The 24040-nt window shown below is 49.7% G+C and overlaps 1 protein-coding gene across 3 annotated transcripts in view; it reads left to right on the top strand.

The window, feature by feature from the left end:
• Window positions 1–24040, top strand: part of TECPR2 (tectonin beta-propeller repeat containing 2) — a 106182-nt gene that overhangs the window by 27456 nt on the left and 54686 nt on the right. For 2 of the 3 annotated variants that reach the window (XM_055418580.2, XM_055418581.2), the window contains exons 3-8: window positions 7077–7205; window positions 7601–7732; window positions 13368–13525; window positions 19964–20276; window positions 22059–22191; window positions 22636–22953. In XM_055418580.2, the coding sequence (XP_055274555.2) occupies window positions 7077–7205; window positions 7601–7732; window positions 13368–13525; window positions 19964–20276; window positions 22059–22191; window positions 22636–22953 (1183 nt within the window). Of the gene's footprint in view, window positions 1–7076; window positions 7206–7600; window positions 7733–13367; window positions 13526–19963; window positions 20277–22058; window positions 22192–22614; window positions 22954–24040 lie in introns of all 3 variants that reach the window. The other variant, XM_055418578.2, reaches the window with a different exon arrangement.

Genomic DNA, 24040 nt, shown 5'->3' with positions numbered 1-24040 from the left:
ACTTTGCCAACTAATGTCCATCTAGTCAAGGATATGGTTTTTCCAGTAGTCACATGAAGATGTGAGAGTTGGAGTATAAAGAAAGCTGAGCACGAAGAATTGTTGCTTTTGAACTGTGATGTTGGAAAAGACTGTTGAGATCCCTTGGATTGCACAGAGATTCAACTAGTCCATTCTTAAGTTCCAGTCATAAATATTCATTGGAGGGACTGATGCTGAAGCTGAAACTCCAATACTGTGCTCACCTGATGGGAAGAACTGACTCATTGGAAAAGACCGTGATGCTGGGAAAGACTGAAGGCGGGAGGAGAAGGGGACAACAGAGGATGAGATGGCTGGATGGCATCACCGACTCAGTGGGCATGAGTCTGAGTGAACTCCGGGAGTTGGTGATGGACAGGGAGGCCTGCCGTGCAGCAGTCCGTGGGGTCGCAAAGAGTCAGACACGACTGAGCGACAGCTGGACTGAACTGCTGGGATTGAATGCCATGATCTTAGTTTTTTGAATGTTGAGTTTTAAGCCAGCTTTTTAATTCTCCTTTTTCACTTTCTTCAAGAGGCTCTTTAGTTCCTCTTCGCTTTCTGCTGTAAGCGTGGTGTCATGTATATGTCATGTATATAGTCTTGTATTTATGATCGTATTTCATTGTTTTAAGAAATGAAAAATACCATGCCACGAGACACTTGGTGTGCAGCTGACTGTACCCTGAAGGCAGCAATGTTGCTGGCCAACCCCTCTCCTGAGCATGTCGGAGCTGGTCGCACCCTTCCTGGACCATGCTGCTTCTGCTGCTAAGTCACTTGAGTCGTGTCCGACCCTGTGTGACCCCGTAAGCGGCTCCGCCATACCTGGGATTCTCCAGGCAAGAACACTGGAGTGGGTTGCCATTGCCTTCTCCGACCGTCAGCTCTAGACTCTCTTGAATCTGGTTCTGGTTCTAGATGTCTTAGGCCAGTAGGAAAGAATGCTGCTGCTGCTGCTAAGTTGCTTCAGTCGTGTCCGACTCTGTGCGACCCCATAGACGGCAGCCCACCAGGTTCCGCCGTCCCTGGGATTCTCCAGGCAAGAACACTGGAGTGGGTTGCCATTTCCTTCTCCAATGCATGAAAGTGAAAAGTGAAGTCGTTCAGTCATGTCTGACTCTTCGCGACCCCATGGACTGCAGCCCACCAGGCTCCTCCGTCCATGGGATTTTGCAGGCAGGATTACTGGAGTGGATTGCCATTGCCTTCTCCTCTCGGACCATGAGACCCCCTGAAAGCAGCACCTTTGTTTGTGTCCCCACAACAAGCACAGTGAAGATATCAGTAAACACTTAACTGCTTAACCCTAGTTCATCTCATTTTAAACTAGCAATTCTTTTATATAGGCTACTTGATATTATTAAGGTCTATCTCATTTGCAAACTTGTATGAAACATTACTAGATTGGTATCTTAATGCTGTTAGTGTGGTAAAAATCCCATTGCTAAATAATGTTTTAAATGAAGGATCGATTTTATGAAATAGATGTATTGCTAAAAATTATGATATTAACAGTGGATTTAAGCCTTGAGTGTTTGGGTATCTTAAAAGAGGTTTTGTGTATCAATGCAGCCATGAAAAATAATCTTTAAGTATATTATCTCTCTAAATAAAGTAGAATTGCTGTCTGTGTCTGTTTTTACAGAGGGACTCCCAATAAATACTTTTGACTTGTTTTTAGTTTACCCTCCTGGCTGTGCGGGGTCTTCACTGCTTTGTGCAGGTTCTCCCTGGTTGCGGTGAGCCAGGGCTGGTCTTTGTTGCAGGCCATGGGCTTCTCACTGTAGTGGCTTCTGTTACGGAGTGCAGGCTTCAGTAGTTGCGGCCTGTGGGCTCAGAAGTTGTGGCTCGCAGGCTCTAGAGCACAGGCTCTGTAGTGTGGTGCACGGGCTTAGTTGCTCTGTTGCATGTGGAATTTTCCCAGGCCGGGGATCAAACTTTGTGTCCCCTGCCTTGGCAAGCAGATTCCTGTCCTCTGCACCACCAGGGACGTCTGTTAATGTCTTTGAACTCTGTGTGTCACTTGGTGGTAATCTGACTTCTTTCCCGTGGTGGGGATGGATGGTGTGTTGAGACCACGGAAGCCACCACTGTGCTCATTCCATGGCACACCTCCTGGCTTCTCCCAGGCTGCTCCTCCTTCAGGTTCACAGCCTGCATTGTGATCTGCCAGCTGCGTCCCTTCTTCCCTCACAGGTTTTTTCTCACAATGCGTGCCTCGAATGTCTGATTGCATCCTCAGGGCCTGCTCTCTGTGCACGCAGACTAACGCAGTAGTGTGGTTCCGTCTTCCCAGAGTCCTGCAGCCTGTTTGTTCCGTCACTTACTGTGAGAAGAGTGTTGGAATCTCCAAAGTTAAAGGGTGCATCTTTCTCCACTCTTAGTTTCAACTTGTCTGTGCCTTTAAATCTAAAGTGCATTTCATGTTGATAGCGTAAATTTGGGTCTTACTTTTTTAATCCAGTTTAACAGTCTCTCCTTTCTAATGGGCATATGTTCAGTTCAGTTCAGTTCAGTTCAGTCGCTCAGTCGTGTCCGACTCTCCGCGACCCCATGAATCACAGCACGCCAGGCCTCCCTGTCCATCACCAACTCCCGGAGTTCACTCAAACTCATGTCCACAGAATCGGTGATGCCATCCAGCCATCTCATTCTCCGTCGTCCCCTTCTCCTCCCGCCCCCAACCTTTCCCAGCATCAGAGTCTTTTCCAGTGAGTCAACTTGTCGCATGAGGTGGCCAAAGTATTGCAGTTTCAGCATGGGCATATGTAGGCCACTTATATTTAATGTCCTTATTGAGAAGGTTTAAGTCAGGGTTTCTCAACCTGACATTATTGACTCTTTGGTCTAGGGGTGCTGTCCTGTGTGTTGTAGAATGTTTAGCACCATCCCTGGCGTTAAACCACACTTTGTCATGATATCCTTTTTAAAAGTCTTGCTGTGTTTTAGTAATATTCATGTATTACCGTATTCATGGAGGGATATTGGCCTGTAGCCTTCTTATGATGTCTTTATCTGGCCTTTCTCATTATGCATGTAACTGGTATTTTCATTCTACATTTAACTACTCAAGTTGGACATTATTATTATTATATTTTATACTCACTGTTTAGAGTTCCTCACAGTTCTACCAGCGTCTTCACTTGCCATCCCTGTTATATCTCAGTTTTCTTTGCAGCCATCTTCCTTCTTGCTGGAGTGCGTCCTGTAGTAGTTCTTGTGTTGAAGTCTTTTGGCGGTACTTCAAAGTGCAGAATCAAGTACTCTTGATTTTTTGTTTGTCTGACTGTCGGCCTTTGTTTGTCTGTTGCCATGCCACATGGCTTGCAGGGATCTTAGTTCTTTGACCAGGAATTGAACCCGGGCCATGGTAAACGTGCTGAGTCCTAACCACTGGACCGCCAGAGAACTCCTGTGTCTCTGTCTTTGAATTGTTTAGAAAGACATACTATTCAAGGCTATCAGTGCTGTCTCTTAGCACTTTGAGGATTATACTCTACTGTCTTCAGGACTCCTTTGTTGAGACATCTTTTATTAATAATTATTCATATTTAGTTATTTGCCTTTTTTCTCTGACATATGAATATCTCATTACTTCTGAGGTTTTCTTGTTTCATTACAAGATATGTATGTGTGTATTTCTTTTCATGAATCTTATTCAAGGCTTATATTCCTGAGGATACAGTCCTTTCCTTAATTTTGGATAATTTTTAGCCCTTATCTCTGAAGACACTGCCTTCTCTTATCCTATTTTCTTTTCTTCTGGAATCCCAATTAGATGTAGGTTGGACTTTCGTATTCTATCCTCTGTGACTCTCAGCTTCTCTTTCTTCATTTATATCCTTGCTGCGCAGATCTGTCATCTAATTCAGTGATTATTCTTTCAGCTGTGACTCATCTGCTTTTTAATCCACCACTGAGATTTTAAATTCTTTTGATTCTTTTTCATATATATTTAATTATTTCTGAGAGTGGTCTGTTCTTATGTTTCAATTTCCTTTATATTCCTTGAAAATTTTAAAGCCTTTTTTGTTATTGAAGTATATTTGGTGTATCATGTTTCATGTGTATAGCAAAGTGATTCAGTTACATACTCTTTTTCAGATTCTTTTTCACTGTAGCTTATTACAAGATATTGAATATAGTTCCCTGTGCTATACAGTAGGTCTTTATTTTTTATTTTATATGTAGTAGCATATATCTGCTAATCCCAAATTTCCAATTTATCCTTCCCCTTAAGCATATTTCCGTTTTGGTTCTGGTCCTTCTCAGTCTACAAGAAAGACTTGAGTTGGGGTGAGGGCTTGTCCAGTTCTGTTAGTGCTTTTTCAGCTGAGTCCTCTTCATGGGCCTGTTTCCCTGTGGTCATCTCTAACTGAACTGTGTGGCTGATCCTAACACGTGTGAATCCTGAGGGGCCTGGGCCGAGACCGAGTCCGCAGAGGTGGGTTTATGGTCACTCTGCCAGGCCCCTTGAAGTGTTACAGACAAGGAGGCGTGCCAGATGAGCTGTCTGCATGGAACTGCTTTTGAGTGGGGAGGGAGAGTACCTTCAAACCCTGGTGCTGGACGGCGCAGGTTTGTGGTTACAGGTCCTTAGGGACTGTCCTTTTATTCTCTCCAGTCAGTCCTGAGATACAATCCTGAGTTCCTCGTCAGCTCCGTCTGCCAGCAGATGGACTTTTCCCTAGTTTGCACTTTCACTGAGCATTCGGTCTTCAGGGGCTCTGGCTTCACGGGGAGGCCAGGCCCAGCTCCCCGCCTCATCTGGCCCGGAGCCTTGTCCTCGTTAGCCCTGCTCCCCTGAGAAAATCCTGGGTCTGGGTGTTGGCCAGGTTACTGGGCAGCCTGTGGCTTCAGGGCTGGCTTCTGTTCTGGTTTGACAGGACTCTCTTTGCTTTCAGCTCTTGTAGATTTTCTTTACTTTATAGAGGTCAGCTGAGCCTTTAAATAAGTGTTTTATGTATCTCATTCAGCATTTCTAGGTGTTTGGAGGGCAGTGTTTTTCAAAACAGCTAGAGTGTTATCCTGTCAGAAGTTGAAACTTCATGTATTGTTTCTATCTGAAGTATAGTTGGGTATGATAGTCTGATTCTTTGGGTATTTTGGTTCTTAGGTCAAGAATGATGACATTTATTAGTAATCATATTAAAGATGTTAAGTCAAGCTTAGTACATTGGTTTATTAAAAGCATGTTTACAGGCATTGCAGTTTCCAGCCCATCTGTGCGATGATTTTTATTTTGAAGCCATTCATTCAGAAAAATTACACAGCTGTTTTGACTTTGTGCTACGACATGGCAAGATCTCCAATAAGCGATTTTGATTCCTGATGGAGTCGCAGTTTTTGCAATTACAAATTCCCAGGAAAAATATTCTTTTTTATTTTGGCCATGCCATGCAGCATGCAAGATCTTAGTTCCCCAAACAAGGATCAGACCTGCACGCCCTGCAGTGGAAGTGCAGAGTCTTAACCACCGGACCGCCAGGGAGGCCCTGCTGGCGTGCCGGACAATACACGTCTAAGGCATGTTGGTGCCATTTTTGCCTGCAGGCGGAGGTGGAGCCGTCCCTCACAGTCCCTGCCCTCCGCTCACCGTCCTGCTCCTTGGCTGACTCCGCCTCCCATGTCCACGGCCGTGGGTCTGCTGGAGCCCCAAGGCAGGGCAGGGTCTGGCTGTGCAGTCACACTCAGGCAGAGTCCTGCCTCGGTTCCCCCGGGCTCTGTGGCCTGAGACCAATCTCACGGCCTTGGTGTCACAAGGACAGCTCCAGCTTCTACTCTCTTGGTGGTCTGAGGATCCCAGGAAGTAAAGCCTGTGCTGTGCCGGCCAGGTGGCCTGGCGTAGGATGTGTGCCCTGTCCCCCGCTGCTGCCGTCATCCTCACTGGGCCTCACACTCATCTTTCCTCCCCAGGGCTCTCCACCCTGGCGCCTGTGGAGTTGGCCACTTCTCTTGACTGGGTGCGAACTCACTCCACCTAAACTAGCGCAGAAAGCTCCCGGCTGGTCCTCCTGCCTGGGCCTGCACCCTCCTCCTTCCAGCCTGCTCCAGAGGGCATCCCAGTAAGACTTCAGACTGATATACCTGCAAAAGCAGGCATCTTCAAGGGTCCGCTTTTCCTTCCTGTCGCTTAAGATCTAGCTTCCTTACCCCATGTCATGCTCTGGCACCAGGCATATTTATAGCTTGAACAGGGCCTGAAAGCGAGCTCCGGCATGACCACCTCTGCTCACTGGGGGCAGCTGTCTGTGTGCACGTCTCACTGCTGCAGCTCTGCTTTGAGAGGCCGGGCCCTTGCCCCGCTGTGTGTTACCCCAGCAGTTGACTCAGGATCCTGAACTCAGGGGGTGCTCTCGGGTTTGACAGATTGATTACCATGTAAATTACTACATCAGGGTTCAAAACGGCTTAGTGAAGATCTTGCCGTATGTCTTAGCAAGGTGGAAATGCTTGTGTAATTTTTCTGAATGAGTGGTTTCGAAATAAAAACCGATTATGCAGGTGCACTGGAAGCCTAAAGATCTGTATTCGATGCTTGACATGTGCCTTTTACTAAACCAGTGTATTAAGCCTGCGTTACTGTTACTTAGTATGATTATTGATCTAAGGGTCAGAGCACACCAGGAATGGGTTTATGAAGCACTCTCGGGTGTACTGCCCTGTCGCTCCTCCAGCACACTGTGTGTCAGGCACACACCATTATGGCAACTGGTGGGCGGCTTGTCTGTGTTGAGAGAAGTACGCAGAGCTTGGGAGTGGGACAGCTCTTCTGAGTCCATACTCCAGGTTTAGGGGGAACAATCTCTCTTGTCCAAGCTCCTTAGAATTCTCTTGAGAAGAGCTCAGTGGTTCATACTTTGTCATTTCAAAAATAAAAAACCTGGAAAGAAAAAGATATAATTATCTTTCTGAACTGTATACATTTTCGATCAGGAGTATGTATAGGCTGCTGTGTGGTGAGGTTTTCCATTTCACCTGTAGGTACTGTTTAACAGTTTGAAGTCTGGCCAGTGACAGGCCCATTTGATTTTAGATGTTTGCTCTTTCAGGGGAAAACAGAGTCCATCACGGTAGTGAAGCTGCTGAGCTGCTTCGATGACCTGGTGGCTGCAGGCACAGCCTCTGGGAGGGTTGCAGTTTTTCAGCTTGTATCCTCATTGCCAGGGAGAAATAAACAGGTAAGTGCCAACCATCTTAGCATTTCTTAATTTCTTGGCAAATTCCTCTCATCCTTTAAAATGAGAAGTCCTCATCTGCCGAGAAAATATTTGCTCAGAAAACCCTAACTCTGTGCTCTTCATAGTCAGATAACATTTTTGTTGCTGGTAGGACGCTTGCTGAAAAGCACATATGGGTAATTTAAATTGCTTACTGGTCTCTGGCTCTTCTGCGTCAGTTTTCAAGGTAAATAGACAGATGGGTCCTTGAGCAGGGTTTTGCATGGAAAGCAGCTTGGGAATACCAGTTACTCCACAAAACGGGAGGGATTGCATACCACCTCATCCACACAACTCCATCTCACTGCATCTCTCCTTTTCTTTTTCTTGTGTGTATTTTTATCATTTATTCATAGCTTCGGAGGTTTGACGTCACTGGCATTCACAAAAATAGCATAACAGCTCTGGCTTGGAGCCCCAATGGGATGAAACTGTTCTCTGGAGATGATAAAGGGAAAATCGTCTATTCTTCTCTGGATCTAGATCAGGTAAAATCATTTTCAGAAGTATTGTTGGTCTGATACTTGGAGAAATTATAGCTAGTCAATTTGTATTCTTGATCCTTGTCCCATTTTTTTCTCTCTGCACCAGTTGGCTGGTGGGATCTCAGTTCCCCAACCAGGGACTGAACCCAGGTCCCGTGAGTGAAAGCCTGGAATCCTAACCTCTAGGCCACCAGAAAACTCCCGTTGTCCCGTTCTGTTCTCAGTTGCTGTTTGAACATTTTCTTTCAAGGGCTTTCCTGATGCTTTATAAGCTTTGACTTCTGTGTGTGAAGAATCGGCCTTTGTTTCTAGTCGAACATACACTTTTCTCATTCTCCTGTTGTCTGTTGCTCCCACTTAGAAAAGAAGCCACTACCAAGCCTTATTCCTTGATGGTTTATAGAGGAGGACGTGAAACGTTTCAAAGTCACGACAATTGTCAACTGAAAAAAAAAGCACAACCTAAAAGTTGAGAATTTTTATTTGGTGGACTTATTGAGGATTTAAGCCTGGGAGACAGTCTCAGATAACTCTGAGGGATCCTTCCAAAGAGGTGCGGGAGGAACCAGGATCTACTGGAGCTTTGAAAAAACAAACCTGGTTGTTGAACATCAAGAATTGTGCTTATTAAAGAAGAAAAAAAAAATCTCAAGTTAATGAATTTAGCACTTTTCTATGTGTGGGAAGATGTGAGAGTCTGGGCTCACTGAAATCACATTCCTTTGATTTGCACCTTAACTGTCTAGGGCCAGTGTCCCATGCTTTTCCATCCTGAACCCCCTCAGCCCCATGGTGGGGGCGGCCCGCAGTGGCTGATGGCTTGATGCAGGGTAGCCTGTGTATCTCCACCCTGAGTTCCCTGAGGGTGCGCCCTGGGGTAGGGGAGAGGACAGCCCTGTGGCTGATGGCTGCCACCTCCCTGGTGTACTGACATGGCAGGCAGCAGTCTTGGTCCACTCTGTGGACAGCGGTCGGAGGGGGTGGTGAGCTCACCCCAGCCCAACTTTGGTGTGGGAGAGTGGTGGCGGAGAAGGAGGTTTGGTGGCAGCAGGGAGCCAGGTCCACCCTGTATTTGCTCTTTAAGGCTCTGGACAGAGCCCTAAGGCTCACATTCTGATCTTCAGTCTGTAGATAAGAAACCCAGGGGTCCAGGCGCCAGGTGACGCCCAGCAGAGCTCAGCTTCAGACCGAGGGTCTGCTGCCTCTGTTGTATGGGTGGCTTTAAGCCTGCCTGTGCTTTGCTTTGTCAGACGTCTGCCCGGTTTGGAATGTGCTCCCTGGTGGTGTGGTCCTTTCGTCGTCGTCTTTGCTTTGTAGCCGTTATTCCTAGAGCGTCCAGAGATCCAGCAGTTACTAGCTGGGTAACTGAGTCCCTCTAGTCAGAGACTGACCTGTCCATCACGAATATTCTGTCGCAGTAGTTCTCAAGCTTTTGGTCCCAGGACCCCTTACACTACACCGCTTAAAAAGAGGACTCCAGAGAGTTTGTGTTTGTATGGGTTAAGTTTTTGTATATTTTTGTGAAAATAAATACTACTGAGAATTCCCTGGTGATTGTGGTTAGGACTCTGAGCTCTCAATACCGAGGGCCTGGATTCAGTCCCTGGTTGGAAAATCCCACAGACTGCAAGGTGAGGCCAAAAACAAAACATGGAACATGGGACTTGCCCGGTGATCCAGTGGTTAAGACTCCTCGCTTCCATGCTGGAGGCCTGGGTTTAATCCTTGGTTGGGAAACTAAGATCCCACATACCTTGCCATGTGACAGGAAAAAAAAAATAAAAAACTACTACTACTTTCAAGAGTAGCATCACTTTACATTTTTGCAGATCTCTTTATCTCTGCCTTAACAGAAGACAGCTGGATTCTGCATTCAGTCTGTCATAATCCATTGTTTTGGTTGGGATATATCAAGAAAATTTGGCCTCACACAGACATGTGGTGGGAAATAGGAGTGTTTTAATAGCCCTTCCAGAGAACTGTGTCATGTTCTTTAATCACATCCCCAAATTGACGAACAATAGTTTCTTTAAAGGTTGATTACAACATGGAATCTGAAAGCAAGTGGATGAATTTTTGTTGCTGTGGTACAATGAAATCCATTGGTCTCTCTTGCACTTTGAAGGACTCCTTGACTCATTTTGTGTGAGTTTGATATTCTGTAATTTTGTGTGTTGGTCACTTGGAAAATATTGACGTACCAAGTGATGCAGATCTTCCAAATGTTGATACATTTAATTATATAATATAAAGCAAAAACTCCAAAATCACTGCAGATGGTGATTGCAGCCATGAAATTAAAAGACGCTTATTCCTTGGAAGGAAAGTTATGACCAACCTAGACAGCATATTAAAAAGCAGAGACGTTACTTTGTCAACAAAGGTCCATCTAGTCAAGGCTATGGTTTTTCCAGTGGTCACGTACGGATGTGAGAGTTGGACTATAAAGAAAGCTGAACACTGAAGAATTGATGCTTTTGAACTGTGGTGTTGGAGAAGACTCTTGTGAGTCCCTTGGACTGCAAGGAGATCCAACCAGTCCATCCTAAAGGAAATCAATCCTGGGTGTTCATTGGAAGGACTAATGTTGAAGCTGAAACTCCAGTCCTTTGGCCACCTGATGCGAAGAGCTGACTCATTTGAAAAGACCCTGATGCTGGGAAAGACTGAGAGCAGGAGGAGAAGGGGACGACTGAGGATGAGATGGTTGGATGGCATCACTGTCTCAATGGACATGGGTTTGAGTGGACTCCAGGAGTTGGTGATAGACAGGGAGGCCTGACGTGCTGCAGTTCATGGGGTCACAAAGAGTCGGACACAACTAAGAGAATGAACTGAAAGCAAAAACAGCACCTTTGTTAATATCTCCATCATTCTGATGAGAAAGGTCTTGAGCTGTTGGGAATGTCAGGTTCACAAGATGTGGATACAGGTTTTCAGATTCTGATCTTCACTTGTGAAGATCAAGTCTTATTATCAGCAGCTAGTACCCTCATTTGTTTTCTTTGAAGTGACAGATACGCTTTATTCCTTCTGAGAAAATGCCTACCAAATACCCGAGTTTGAATAATTCTAGTATTTCAAGTAAAAATGTATTTTGTGGGGAAAAAAGTTCAGCTCCCAGCTCGTATAGTTGTCCAAGTGCTCCTCCTCAAAAGAGCCACTGGACTTCAGCCTCAGCCGGATAGCCATGTGCAGGCCCGGTTTCATCATGGAATACAAAGACAGGTGTCCCCAAGGTCAAGATTTGTCGGGATTGTCATTTACCTGCATCAAAGACCTTCTGAAGTGAAATTGACGTTTTTACTGCACATGCCCAGTGGCTGGGGGCACTGTGACAGCCCCTGGAGTTTGGTGCCCCTTTCACCTTGGGGTCCCCCCCACCCCGATCTTTCAGGACCTCTACCCACCAACAGTGTGAACTACTGCTCCGTGAAGAAGGCAGATAAAACCTCATATTATAATGAAAATGACTTTGGCCTCGAGAGGTCCCAGGGGACCCTCAGGGACTGTGGGCCACACTTTGAGAACTGCTGCTCTCCAGGAAAACATTTTGCTAAGGTGTTCAGGGATCCTGTGTTTGTACCTCCCTGCTGTCACTCCCACAGCTTGGGTTGCGCCATGGGAGCATTGCTTATTCATGTCAGGAGATGGAGGGAAAAGTCACACACAGAGAGCACTCTCCTGTGTGTTGCTGACCCTGCTCACAGCACTGGCTGTCTCTCTGTGTCTCACGGTGAGTGAACCCATGGCAGGCAAGGCGCGGGCTAAGAGGCTGGAAGAAAATGTGAGGAGCTGTAGGAACTGCAGACACGTTTATTCTCTCCTAGCCGGCACAGCTGCCATAGCAGCAGACATGACATAACATAACCGCACACAAGCCTTCAGGGCTTTTCCAGGTGAAGCTTGTTTATACGCAACCAGAGCAAAAGTAGCCTGTGGCCAGGCGAGTGCCTTGTGACGCACATGTACAGTGCCTTGAGCAGTCTCAGCTGTTACACAGCTGCACAGTCATTGTTTCCAGAACACGGAGGGAGAGAGCCTGACCGTGCCGTCTTGTTACTTTCCCCACACCTTGGCATCCTGGTCATTTGTTCCCAGCTTTCTTGAGGTTCTGATCATTTTTTAAAGACACAGGTGTTTCATGAGATTTGCAGAAAAGATGTATGGTTTTGCACAGTGAAAGTCGCTCAGTCCTGTCTGACTCTTTGCGACCCCGTGGACTGTACAGTCCATGGAATTCTCCAGGCCAGAATACTGGAGTGGGTAGCCTTTCCCAGGGGGCGAACCCAGGTCTCCTGAATTGCAGGTAGATTCTTTACCAGCTGAGCCACAAGGGAAGCCCTTTGCATAGTACAATACAATGAATTTAATTCCATTACAAGCTAAGTCAAAAGTTGAAAAACTGCAGTTTGTGTAAGTAAAGGTGGGAGGAAACTCTGGCTTAATGTCCATGATAGTGGAGGTAATGGGAATTCCCCCGTCTCAATCATGCTGGTGGTTACACACCAGTATGCATTTGTCAAAATTCATAGAATCATGTATCTAAAAAGGGTGACTTTTACTGTATGTAAATCTCACCAGTAAATCTGATGGCTACTCCCTTTTCCCCCTCAAAGTTCTACGACATTGCATCAGTATTTCCTAAACAATTAAAGAAACAGGCTTTAGGAGAAGAGTGACTTACAGGAGCAGATATTTGACACAAAGATACATCGTTTGTGTTAGCAGTAAAGTGCATTGCAAAGCTTTACTTTGCTCTTTAACATACTTAATACCATTTTCATTTCTTTCTAACCTGTCTCTTCTGACCCTTTCAGTAGGCCAGGATATAATGTCCCCAGAATTACTTTGAACCCTTGTGGAGGAGGTTGTGATATGAACTTTGATAGTTGTCACAATAATTTTTTGGAAAGTCCCTTTGTGTTCTGTTGGAATAAATAATACACACGGTGCAACATATTTCTGCTTAGATCTTTATGGATTCTTCCTTCGCTGAACCGTGTTGCAGGGAAAGAGCAAAGTAGCCGGGCTGGCGGTGGCCACGGCCTCTCGCTCTCAGCCCACGAGTTGTAAATTCATGGTTTTGTAACAGCTGAGATCGTTTGTAGCACTGCGTACGCCCAGTGACCGATATAAGCCGCATCTGAGACACTCTAAGGAGCGGCGAGTCGAGGCGTGTTGAGTTGCATCGTCGTCGTTGCTGTTGCGTCAGCCGGTCAAGGGTGAAGGGCGCCTGCCTTGCTGCTGTGAATGAAGGATCCCACGGTTCCTGTGGCTCCTCACATCTTCCAGCTTCCCCGCTCGTGCCTTCCCTGCCCTGGCTTCAGTGAACAGGGAGGTACAGAGTGACACGTGTACTGAAAGCATTTTTGAAAATCATACAGAACTTTTAAGTGTTTCTTGGCAACCTTGCTGTGGCCTGACCTAGATGGTAACCCTGACAATTTTCTCACCAGTGAGGGCTTCTCCGGGTAGTATCATTGCAGTGGGTTGGCACTGAACCCGGTGAGGATGAGAGCCTTCATTTAAGGTAGACACTGGCCAGAATGCAGATGCAGGAGGGCCGCAGGCCAGTCCTGGGAGCTGGGGCATCCCTGGAGCCCGCCCTGTGGGCCTCACGTGCCTCTCTCCGCAGGGCGTCTGCCATTCGCACCTGGTGCTGGAGGAGCCGGCCTCCATCGTGCAGCTGGACTACAGCCAGAAGGTGCTGCTGGTCTCCACGCTGCAGAGGAGCCTGCTGTTCTACACTGAGGAGCGCTCTGTCCAGCAGGTCGGAACACAGCCAAGGAAAAGGTGAGCTGTGCTGGGGTCATGGTGCAAGGGACGGGGCTCCACGTGGGTCCCCAGCCCCCTGCCACGTCTCATGCAGGCGTTTGCTCCTCTCAGGTCACCTCCTGCATAGCTCGGCTCAGAGGTCAGGGTCAGGTGGGCGTTCCTGCCTCTCTCCCTCCATGAGCCATGCCACTGTGGACGCAGGTGACCTCTGCGCTACTGGCTGTCTCCTGCTGTGGAGCCTAGTGAGAGGTGTGGCCAGGACATGGGCTGTAACCCGGGGTGGGGTGACCTGAAGAAGGGGGGCCATGCCTGGCCGGGGTCAGGGCTCCTGGCTGAGAGATGACCCCTTATGTGACCTGCTCCTGGTGGAAGAACAGCTGCAGCAGGGTCGGTCCAGCCCCATCCTCAGCGGCTAGAGTTGGAGGAGTGCCAGGGGAAGGGACACCGCTGTCTGCAGAGGCCGGGGGTGAGGGGACGGCAGCGGGGCAGGGGAGCCGGGAGAGGGTTGGGTGGAGGGTGGGGAGCAGACAGCCAAGAAGCCTAGGGTGGATGAGCGCGGGGCTGGTGCTGCCAGCCTCTGGTCCTCTCGGCGTCCGTTATGCTGTGTCCCGGGCTTTGTGGGAACACAGTGCAAGTTTATTCCTTTTCCTGTTGGCAGAACAGCCCGTGGCTGTTCACACAGTCACGTCTCCCCTTCGGCTTCGCCTTTCCACATTGAACACCCCCTTAATTCCATCGACAGTTGGTCTCCTTATAGCGATCGTCTCCCTTTTGGCCCCTGGGAAGCCCAGCAGGCCCCGCTGCTCGGGCTTGTGGTCCTGCAGACTTGGCCGGACTCTCCCTCTGCCGGGACCCTGCTCTCCCCCTCACATCTTGTCCTGGCTTGTCTGTCGGTGTCTCGCTGTGTTATGTCTTTTTGGAAGGAAGATGGCATGCAAAGAGAGGGACTTAAAAACCAATTACCTCCACGTGGATCATGTACCCAATGGTCTTTGCCTTCACTCCTGGCCTTCTCGCCTCCGGCGTGAAGCCTCAGTACCTCTTCTGACCCTCTCCTGGTGGGGCTGTGTGGCCGGGTCTTTGTGCCCCCCTGCCAGGCACCGTCTCAGGGTGCCTAAACAGCTAAGTGAGCCCCCTTTCTGTTAGGGAGCTGTGTTAGAGAAGTGGGAGACAACAGAGCGCACAGGAACACTTCCAGCCTGTGTCCTGGCAGCTCGTCTCTGTCGTGTGCTGTGTTGGATTGTGGTTAGAAAAGGACCCCAACAACGACTGCCTCCTGGAGCTGCGGCTTCAGTCACCAGGCCTCCCACCAGGCGGCACCCAGGGCTCAGCGGGGAGCCAGGCTCTGCCCTCAGAGATGCCGGTCTCGGCGTGGGCAGTGCTCCAAGGCAGCATCTGGGTAAAGGGTCGGGTGGGGGCAGTCGGTCAGCAGAGGCCTCTTGGGAAGAGATCCTGGGCTGAAGCCTCCAGTGTACGAAGAGCCTTCCGGTCTTGGGAGCAGCAGGTGCCAAGGCCCTGCATTGAGCCTGGGCCTGGAATGTTCGAGGAGCCAGAGGGGGACTGGGGCAGCTGTGGAGGGTGGGCAGGTGCTGGAAAGGAAGACCCGAGCCAGTCCTTGCCCTGAGTTATCCCAGGCCAAACGGGAAGCCAGTGGGGGCTTTAGGCAGGAGGAGGGCAGCCTGAGCGCGCCTGGTTCTGCACAGCAAGGAGGCGGCTGCGGGAGTCCTAGGGGCGGCGTGGAATCCACCTGGGCCCCCAGCATGAAGCGGGTGGGAGGGGGAGGAAAGGGTGATTTGGGGATGAATTTGGTATAGGGGGCGAGGGGAGAACAGTAAGGAAGGATTTCTGTGTCCTTGGCTAAAGCAACTGGATGGAGAGAGAAGTCCTTTTAACTCAGGAAGCCCTGGGCTAAGGGCTGGACGTCTGGATTCTCTCTCAGGCGTGTTGTGTTCGAGACGCCTGTTAGGTGGCTAAGCCGGAATCCCCATCGGGAGTAACGTGCGCAGGTCGGCAGCTCAGGAGAGGGAGCTCGGCCAGAAATGAAGATGAGGTCGTCAGATGCAGGGGACACTGAGCCCCCTGGCCTTAATGAGGTCATCCTGGGAGTGTGTTTCCCATTCAGCCCTGGAGGATCCTTCCTGGGTGTCTGCTCTGTGCCCAGTGTCCTTCACAACCTGGGGAAGAATGCTGTGAGCGAGGGGGACAAGAGCTCTGGTATTCAGGAGCTCACATTCCTGTGGGGGAGACCGACATTAAATAAGCATGTGCTAGAATGTTCAGTGGTAATAATAAATGGGTGGAGCTGTGAGGATGTCTGGTGTGTTTTGCCTAGGCAGACGTGTCCCCACCCTCCTGTGTGGTGGGGTCTGAGCCAATTCCTGGGAGAGGGCAGGGGGAGCCATGAGGACCCCTCAGAGGAGTGCAGGCCTGGTGTGGGGGCGCAGAGGAGGGGCCGGGAGCCCGTCCTGTAGGCTTCATGGCCCCCTTGGGGCTGTGTTACTCCAGCGCCGTGAGAGTCACGAGCCGGCGTCAACTCTGGCTGCCCTGTGGAGGGGTCAAGGGCAGCTGCCACAGAGGCCGCCAGGGTCCTGGGTGACTGAGGTGAGAGTCAGGCTCACACCAGGGTGGGGTGGCGGGGATGCCTTGAAGGCAGAGCCGATGGGTTGGCTGGCTCTAGGGTGCGGGGGGAGGAGAGTTGTCAGAGACGGTGGTCCGGGCTGTGGGTAGAGCGTCGCTGCGGGAAGGGCACGGTCTTCCTCCAGGGCCAGGCTGGGGTGGCGGGTGGGTGGGGACGAGCATGCGCTCAGGGCCACAGGTGACCACCGTGGTGCCCCCGCGGGCCTCTAGATGGCGTTTAAAGCTCTGGGACCTAGGAGCTCTCTGATGAGTGAGTGTCCCTGCAAAGGGAGGCCTTGTGTGCCAGCACACTCCGACTTCACCTGTCAGAGCCGTGTTGCAGCCGCTGACTGGCCCCGAGCGATGCGCCCAGCTGGGCCTCTGGCTCTTGCAGCGTGGTGGTCAGGCACACCTCCCTTGTGGGGACTTCCCTGGGGGTTTAGTGGTTAGGACTCCGCTCTTCCACTACAAGGGGTATGGGTTTAATCCCTGGCCAGAGAACTAATATTCCACATGCCGTGTGGCTTGGCAAAAAAAAAAAAAAAAACACCTGTGAGGTATGGGCCATGGGGTTGGGAAGCTGAGGGAGCTGGGGTGGGCTGCACGCTGGATGGGTGTGTGGGTGTGTGGGCCCGTGCAGGGAGACCAGGTGGTGGTGCAGGTCATGGCCCTGAGCCCGGGAGGGCTGCAGCAGGGCCAACTTGGCCCGAGGTGGGCAGAGGCTGTCCTGTCAGCGGGGCAGCCGGGCCTGGGGACAGCTTCAGGGAGCGGTGGGTAATCCAGCCTCTGAACCCCCTCAGACTGAATAGAACAGTGCGTGTGTGTCTCCCAGATGACAGTAGCGCCCAGCCGTCCACTTCTTCTCCATGTTCGGTGGCAGGCCGTCCGGGTCTGCAGCACCCGCGGGGCTGGGGTGGATGTGGAGCCTGGGCCCCCGCCCAGACGTGTGGGCTCTGGGGCAATGTCACTGTCGTGTCCTCTGGTGCCTTTGGGCGTCCAGCTATTGAGCCTGCCGTCCAGGCTGTGGCTTGTCGTCTCGTTTCCAGCTCTTTGTCCTGCTCAGAGTTATTGTACATAAATTAGAAAATCTGATTTATGGTTAGAATTTGATAACTAGAAACACTTCTTTCAGCATTAGTGTGTCTCCTAAAGGAGATGAAGATATTTCTTAAAGTCATCGTTGATATTTCTAGAAAACAGCCGCACCAAAGTTGAAAAACTCGGTTGATTTGTGATTTTAGAATCCTGCAGAACTTTGACCTTAAAAGTTAGAGTTTTTGTGTCTGATTCAGAATGACATCAGCCAGCGCTGGGGAGTCACCCTGCATGTGGGTGGCGGCTGAGTCGGGGTGGAGGGCCGTCTGCCCTGGGCGGTGTGTTGCCAGTTTCCCCTGGCTTGGCCGCCTTCTCCCAGCCTGCGGCCGACACGTTTTGGCAGCTCCTTGGCACAGGGCCCCGCCCGCCCTGCTCAGCTTGTCCTTCCCCAGAGGGTCATGGTCCGCTCAGTGTCTGCGGTCTAGCCTTCCACGGCCCAGGCATAGCGTGTCCCCTTTGTCTAGAGGCCTCGAGCAGCTCTCGGAGCTGCGGAGGTGGCGCGTCTCTGACACGTCCGCACAGTGTGTTACGTGCCAGGGCCGAGACCTTCCTCCTGCATCGTTCCTGTTGCCTGCACCACAGCTTCTCATGAGGTGCAGGAGCTCACTAAATGTTGATTAAAATGAAGGTTTAGTCACCCCACCTGAAGTGACAGATTTTTAAGAGGACTTATTAGTAGAGGGAAAATACTTAGTTTTGGAAATTGGATCACCAAATAGAAATTGACAGGAAAGGCAGGAGGAAGAGGTTATGGGCTATTCTGCTGGAACTCCTGTGGGTGTCTCTATTGGAGAATCTTTCCAGAACAAATCACCAAAGGCATTAATCACCACAGTGCTGACCGTGGAGTTGTCCAGGAATGACCCACGGTGTTGGGTTAGTCTGACGATCTTCACTTCAGAGTTGAATTGATATTGTGTCCTCCATGGACCCTGTCCAGAGGGATGCAGTGAGATGCTGAACCGCAGAGAAGCACCCACCTGAGTTCGCCTGTGTGGGGTGGGCACTGGGATGCCACCCTGGGAGTCAGGTGCTGCTGTGCAGGGTGAGGGTGAGGTGGGGCCCGGCACGCACAGGAGCGCAACAGGAGAGGTAGAGGCAGCTGAGCATTTGGGGGCTACAGTGTCACCGGCATTGCTGGTCATCTTCACGGGTTGTCATGCAACCTCACATCTACCTTTGAGGTGGGAGCTGTTATCCCTGGTTTACAGATGAAGAAGCTGAAGTCCACAGCATGGAGTGAGTGTCAGGGCTGTGGGACTTCCCTGTGGCCCCGTGGCTGAGAGTCTGCACTCCCGACGAAGGGGGCCTGGGTTCAGCCCTTGGTCAGGGAACCAGATCCCGTGTGACACAACTAAGAGTTTGAAGGAAGATCAGAGATCCCGCATGCTGCAACTGAAGTGTGGTGCGGCCACATAAGTATTAAAAAACAAGCCACAATTCCTTCTGTTGTTCAGAGTCAGGGAAGTACTTCTGACAGAGAATCAGAGGACTTAGGGTTAAACTGAACTCCTACTGTTGGAACCCTGGGAGACATGGGGGTTCGGCAGAGATGTGGAGCAGTGAGAACTCCCAGGTTGCTGATGGGAGTGAGGCTGGTGTAAACATACCGGGAAACATTTGAAATTGTCATCCTGACCTGAATCTGCTCTTAATCAGCAACAGGGTAGTCACACGACAGTCCAGCAGTCTACTCTGAAATGTCTGTGACAGACTCTCAGACCTGTGTACCAGGAGGTTATGTGCAGACATGCTTATGGTGAGCATGATTCAAAATGAAAAAATGGGAATAATTCAAATACCCATCAACCTGAGGGTGACTAAATCATGGAGTCGTGTATAGCAGTGAAAATGAATGAGCCACAGTGCTTTTTCAACAAGGATAAATCTCAGAATTATTAGGTTAAAAGCAAGTTGCAAAAGACTACAAATAGCATCACACTTTGTAGTGCAAATGACAGACAGAAGTGTGTCTGTGCCACAGTGTGTAGCGTTTAGGAGTGCATAGGTATGTGGTTAAAGTGTTGATAGAAGCCACGGAGTAATAAACACAGAATTCAGTGCAGGACTCACACCTGGGGCCCGGAGGGGCAGGGACCTTTGGAGCAGGAGAACATCAACGATGCGGCTGTTGGCTTTATTTCCAAAGTTGACGGACAGGTTCCTGGGTGTACATTTTGTTATTTGTTTTAGATATTTCATAGGAAAACAAAAAACCCCACCACGCCTGAGGATCAGAATGGAGACTGTGGGTTTAAGAGAAGTTCTGAAAGGGCTGCCCCAGTTCTGGGCCTGAAGCTCGTTCCCTGGGGTGCTGGGCGAACATAGCAGCGGGCTTCGGAAGGAGCAGACCTTGAGAGCAGGGGGGCTGCTGGGCCCTGGGCCCCTATCCTCCTGCCTCCGCGTCCTCTTCTCGAGGACGGGAGTCCTGACTCTGGCCTCGCGGGGCTGTGGTGAGGACTGCACCAGCACGGTGTGTATAACTGGGACGTGTGCTCCGCGGGGTGCACGCTTCTGAGGCTGCTGTTGGGGGTGCGGGCAGGGGCCATGTCCTCTGTGGCCTCGGGGTAGTCCAGCGGTTCATGTAACCAAAACCCACACTGTGGAGAAGGGTTTGAAGAAGAATCAGTCTTGTTCTGGCTTGGTCCAGACATTTTTGTTAGACTCAACAAGAAGGGTTGAGAGCTAGCGCTTTGAGTCAGTCCACGTCTCTCTCTCTTCCCTCCTTTTCGCTTGTCATCTCAGCACTGGGAAGTTTGGTGCCTGCTTTATACCAGGACTCTGTAAGCAAAGCGACCTCACCTTGTACGCGTCCCGGCCTGGGCTCCGGCTGTGGAAGGCCGACATCCACGGCACTGTCCAGGCCACGTTTATCTTAAAAGACGTCTTCGCCGGAGGAGTCAAGCCTTTCGAGCTTTACCCACGCCTGGACTCCGCCGAGCGGGGAGGGTGCGGCTCACCTGAGAAGCACCTGGGGCTCGTGTCATGTTTCTTCCAAGAAGGCTGGGTGTTGAGCTGGAATGAATATAGTATTTACCTCCTGGACACCGTCAACCAGGTGAGCAAAGTGATGGTACTGCGCCTTTGTGTCTAAAGGCAGCAGGGTGTGTACAGGCCTTCTGCTTCCTCTCTCAGAGGGTGGAACAGTGCCTTTTCCATTGAGCTGGTCATGGAAACCAGGTGAAGGTTTGGTTGTTTTTGTAGATTTGAAAAAATATTTGGTTTAAATATTCATAGTCCTTTTCCCTGCTAAGAAAGTGTGTGTGTGTGTGTTTTATTTAAGCAGAAAAGTAAATTTGTTCTTTATAATTTCTTTGGATCATGTGTTTTATGGCTATCAAATTACCTTGAGTGTAATGAAATGAGATCAAAACTCAAACATTAACAGAAAGAGTGAGTCAGGGACTCACTCCCCAAGGTTCCCCAGGTGAGGCTGAGCGAGGCAGGCGGCCCTTTCTCCCGCCTTCTTTCTACCCTCTTCTTGTATCCTTGTTTCTCCTCCCGAGTGGAGCTACTTAGTTTTGCCATTTTTCCTCCACTTTACTTGATGATGTATTTGGACAACTTTCCAGCATTATTAAATCATGGTTGGAAACAATTTCTGTTTAAAGTACGGTGATGAGATTATTGCCAATAGAGATTACTTTAGGATTTTTTTTTTTAAAAACTGTTCAGTTTCAGTATATTCTTTGTTTTAAAATTTTATTTATCTTTGTTGCGACATGGGGCAGGGACGGGTGAGTTGGCCTAGGGAATATCCAAGGTGCCTTTTCGCCCTGAGTTTCTCTTCTTAAGGAACGTTTGAAAGACATTTTTATATTCTTCCTTAGGTCTAGAGAACACAGCTTTTCTTTCTTCTTTGGGTACTCTTTGAACTTAACGTGCACTTACTAGTTGGTGGGGTCAAGGTATACTAGAATTATACATCAATTCCTCTCTTCTGAACACTTACCCAAAGCTTTCTCCAGTAGGTGTAATTAACTTCATTTCGTAGGTGGAGAAGTGGAGCCAGAGAGGCGGGGCATGAACAGACAGTCTGAACGTTCAGGCGGGGCTGAACAGACAGCACGATCGGAAGCTTTCAGACCGCTGTCAGGATTCTTTAAGAATTAACAAAGGACTTAGACCCATTTTCTCCTCTGTGTTGAGCTAGTCTCCTATTTGCTGTTGATTGAGAAGCAAGAATGTTTTTGAGTCAGTGAGGGCTCAGGCTTAGCGTTCAGATGGTGTTGGAGGAGTCCTGTCTCCCTCCTTGTTCGTTCACAACCGCAACTCGCAGTGCCCGCCTGGCCTCTCCCACGGGAATCCACATGGTAGGGGCCCTAGACCTGCCAGCACACATCCAGCCCAGGAGAGACGGGCTGGGTGGGGGTTTGTGTAAAGGGCTGTGAGCTCTGAGAGTCCTGGGTGTTGCTGAGGAGGGCCCGCTTGTCAGGGACTCTTCCCAAGGAGGTAGCATCTGAATCAAGTTGAAACTCCCAGTGACCAAGGGCCAGGGAGAGAATCTGAGTGGAGGGCATGGCGTCACGGGGATCAGGGCCAGGGTCCAGACTGGCCAGTGGATGCTCCTACGGCAGGGTGGGCGCGGGAGCACAGCTCGGGCCCTTGGAGAGAGCAGCCGGGGGCGGGGAGAGACTGGAGGCTCGGTCCCAGGAAAGCACTGACGGGCACTCAGTCACCGTCTGTCGGGCATTACCTCACTTTGGGTTGAATTACGCCCAAGTTTCAGAAAGTCATGACAGCAAACAGCAGCTATTTGACTTCTTTGTATTCCAACACGTGCTTGTACAGATTGAGCTATTACCGTTGCCTGGTTTTGTGATTTTCTTTTTCTGGACAGGCCACAATTGCTGGTTTGGAAGGATCAGGTGATATCGTGTCCGTTTCCTGCACAGAAAATGAAATATTTTTCTTAAAGGGAGACAGGAACATTATACGAATTTCAAGCAGGCCTGAAGGACTAGCGTCAATAGGTTTGTATCTGTGATAAAACGTATTTGTTACAAAACTTTGTTATAACGTGTGTAACTGAAGTTTATAACTAGAAAGCTTACCACTCTTATTGACTCATTACGTGATTCTAGCTTTACCTAAAGGAGTGATTCAGAGGGTTTCCTTTGATTCTTAAAAAACGGTTTATGATACTTTTCTTGAAGATCACCTGCTTTCAGTCAGGGACTCACATTTGCTGGAATCATTTCTGTGGGTCTGGAGGGTGGGGGGTTGGGTGAGTAGGAAGGGGAACTCAGCACCCGCCTGACTAATCTCCGTCTGATGCTCTGAGTCAGCCTGTGGGATCGATGCATAAGACTTTCGAACATTGAAGTCTGTCACCTGGGACACGTGTTTTACCTTTAATAATAAGAGCACATCATCTTTCCCTCCGATAACCACAGTAAAACCAGCTTCTTTACCAGTGCGGGACGGTCTGGAGACATCGGCGTGCACAGAGCAAGTCCACGGGCCACGTGCGGAGAAGCCTCTGGCGGCCACGCCTTCTGAGACAAAGCTCCGGGGCTCTTCGGTAGCCAGCTCTGTGGCCAGCGAGCCCAGGAGCAGGAGCAGCTCGCTCAACTCCACGGACAGTGGCTCCGGGCCACAGGCAGCCCCTGAGCTGGGCAGGGGCGGCCCGCTCACCTCGAAGAGATTCAGCGTGATCAGCTCGGAGGACTTCGAGCAGGAGCTCGTGGTGAAGCCACTCAGAGTGAAAAAGAAGAAGAGGACAAAGAAGACAGGTATTGTCCGCAGCAGAGCGCCTGGGGCCCCTCCCGCCGCGTGGGGCCTCTGACCAGCCTGGGTGGCGGGGGGCTGCTCGCTGAGAGCGCAGGCAGCATGTCTGTCCTCCTCGAAGGAGTTTCACTGAAATCTTATCCAGTATTTGACAGAGTGTTGAATAATGATGCAGCGTGCCAGCCCTGCTTACAGGTCTGGGTATTACACTTTTCAGCACTTAAGTTAAAAATTTGGTTTATTCATGTATATCATCTGTTGGACCAGAGATTCTATGAACTTGGAAGGAAAGCTATGGAAATCTTCAGATGCATCAGTTTATGTTTAGTGTTGGGTATGTCATCAGAAACGGGACCTTTTTTTGGCCAGGCTGTGGGGCTTGTGAGATCTTAGTTCCCCAACCACGATATGAACCCATGTCCTTGGCAGTGAACTCGCAGAGTCCTAACCACTAAATTGCCAGGGAAGTCCCTAGATAGGGGTTTTTAAAAAACTACTTACTTTTGGCTGCACTGGGTCTTTGGTGCCGCGCCCGGGCTCTTCCAGTGGCCGTGGGTGGGGGTTTTGTTGCACAGGCCTCTTCTGGCAGAGGCTTCTTGTCACGGCTCACAGGCTCCAGAGCTCGGCCTTCAGTCATTGTGGCTCATGGGCTTAGCTGCCCGGCGGCACATGGGGTCTTCCCACGTCCCCTGCTTTGGTAGGTGGACTCTTAACCTACCACCAGGGAAGTCCCAGATATGGGATTTAGTATGGGATTTTTTTGACTTATTACTCCTTGATGCCTATTGAGCCTCTCTACTGAAGATCGCCACAGTATTGAAGGAAAATGTTATCAGGTGCCTTAATATTTTAATAACTTTAAAAAATTGTTCTGTGATCCATTTGTTCCTTTGTTTTTGCTTAGTTAACATTTGTTGAAGGAAGCCTCAGAGCCCAGCATGTGTACAGTATTTGCATCCATTTAAAACACCCCTGCATTAGGATACTGTGTACTTGAGAGATTTATTCTTCACCAATTACAGCTCCTTCGTTTAAGATGCTTTTTTCCTTAAGCCAAGTTTTTGTTTTTTAGCTCACGTCTTGCTGCTTGTG

The sequence above is a fragment of the Moschus berezovskii genome, chromosome 21, assembly GCF_049115385.1.
Source record: "Moschus berezovskii isolate FMDL1 chromosome 21, NW_MosBer_1.0, whole genome shotgun sequence".
In the NCBI taxonomy this organism is placed as follows: Eukaryota; Metazoa; Chordata; class Mammalia; order Artiodactyla; family Moschidae; genus Moschus; species Moschus berezovskii.
Note: the sequence above shows the minus strand (reverse complement) of the source record. Positions and strands in the feature narration are given on the sequence as shown.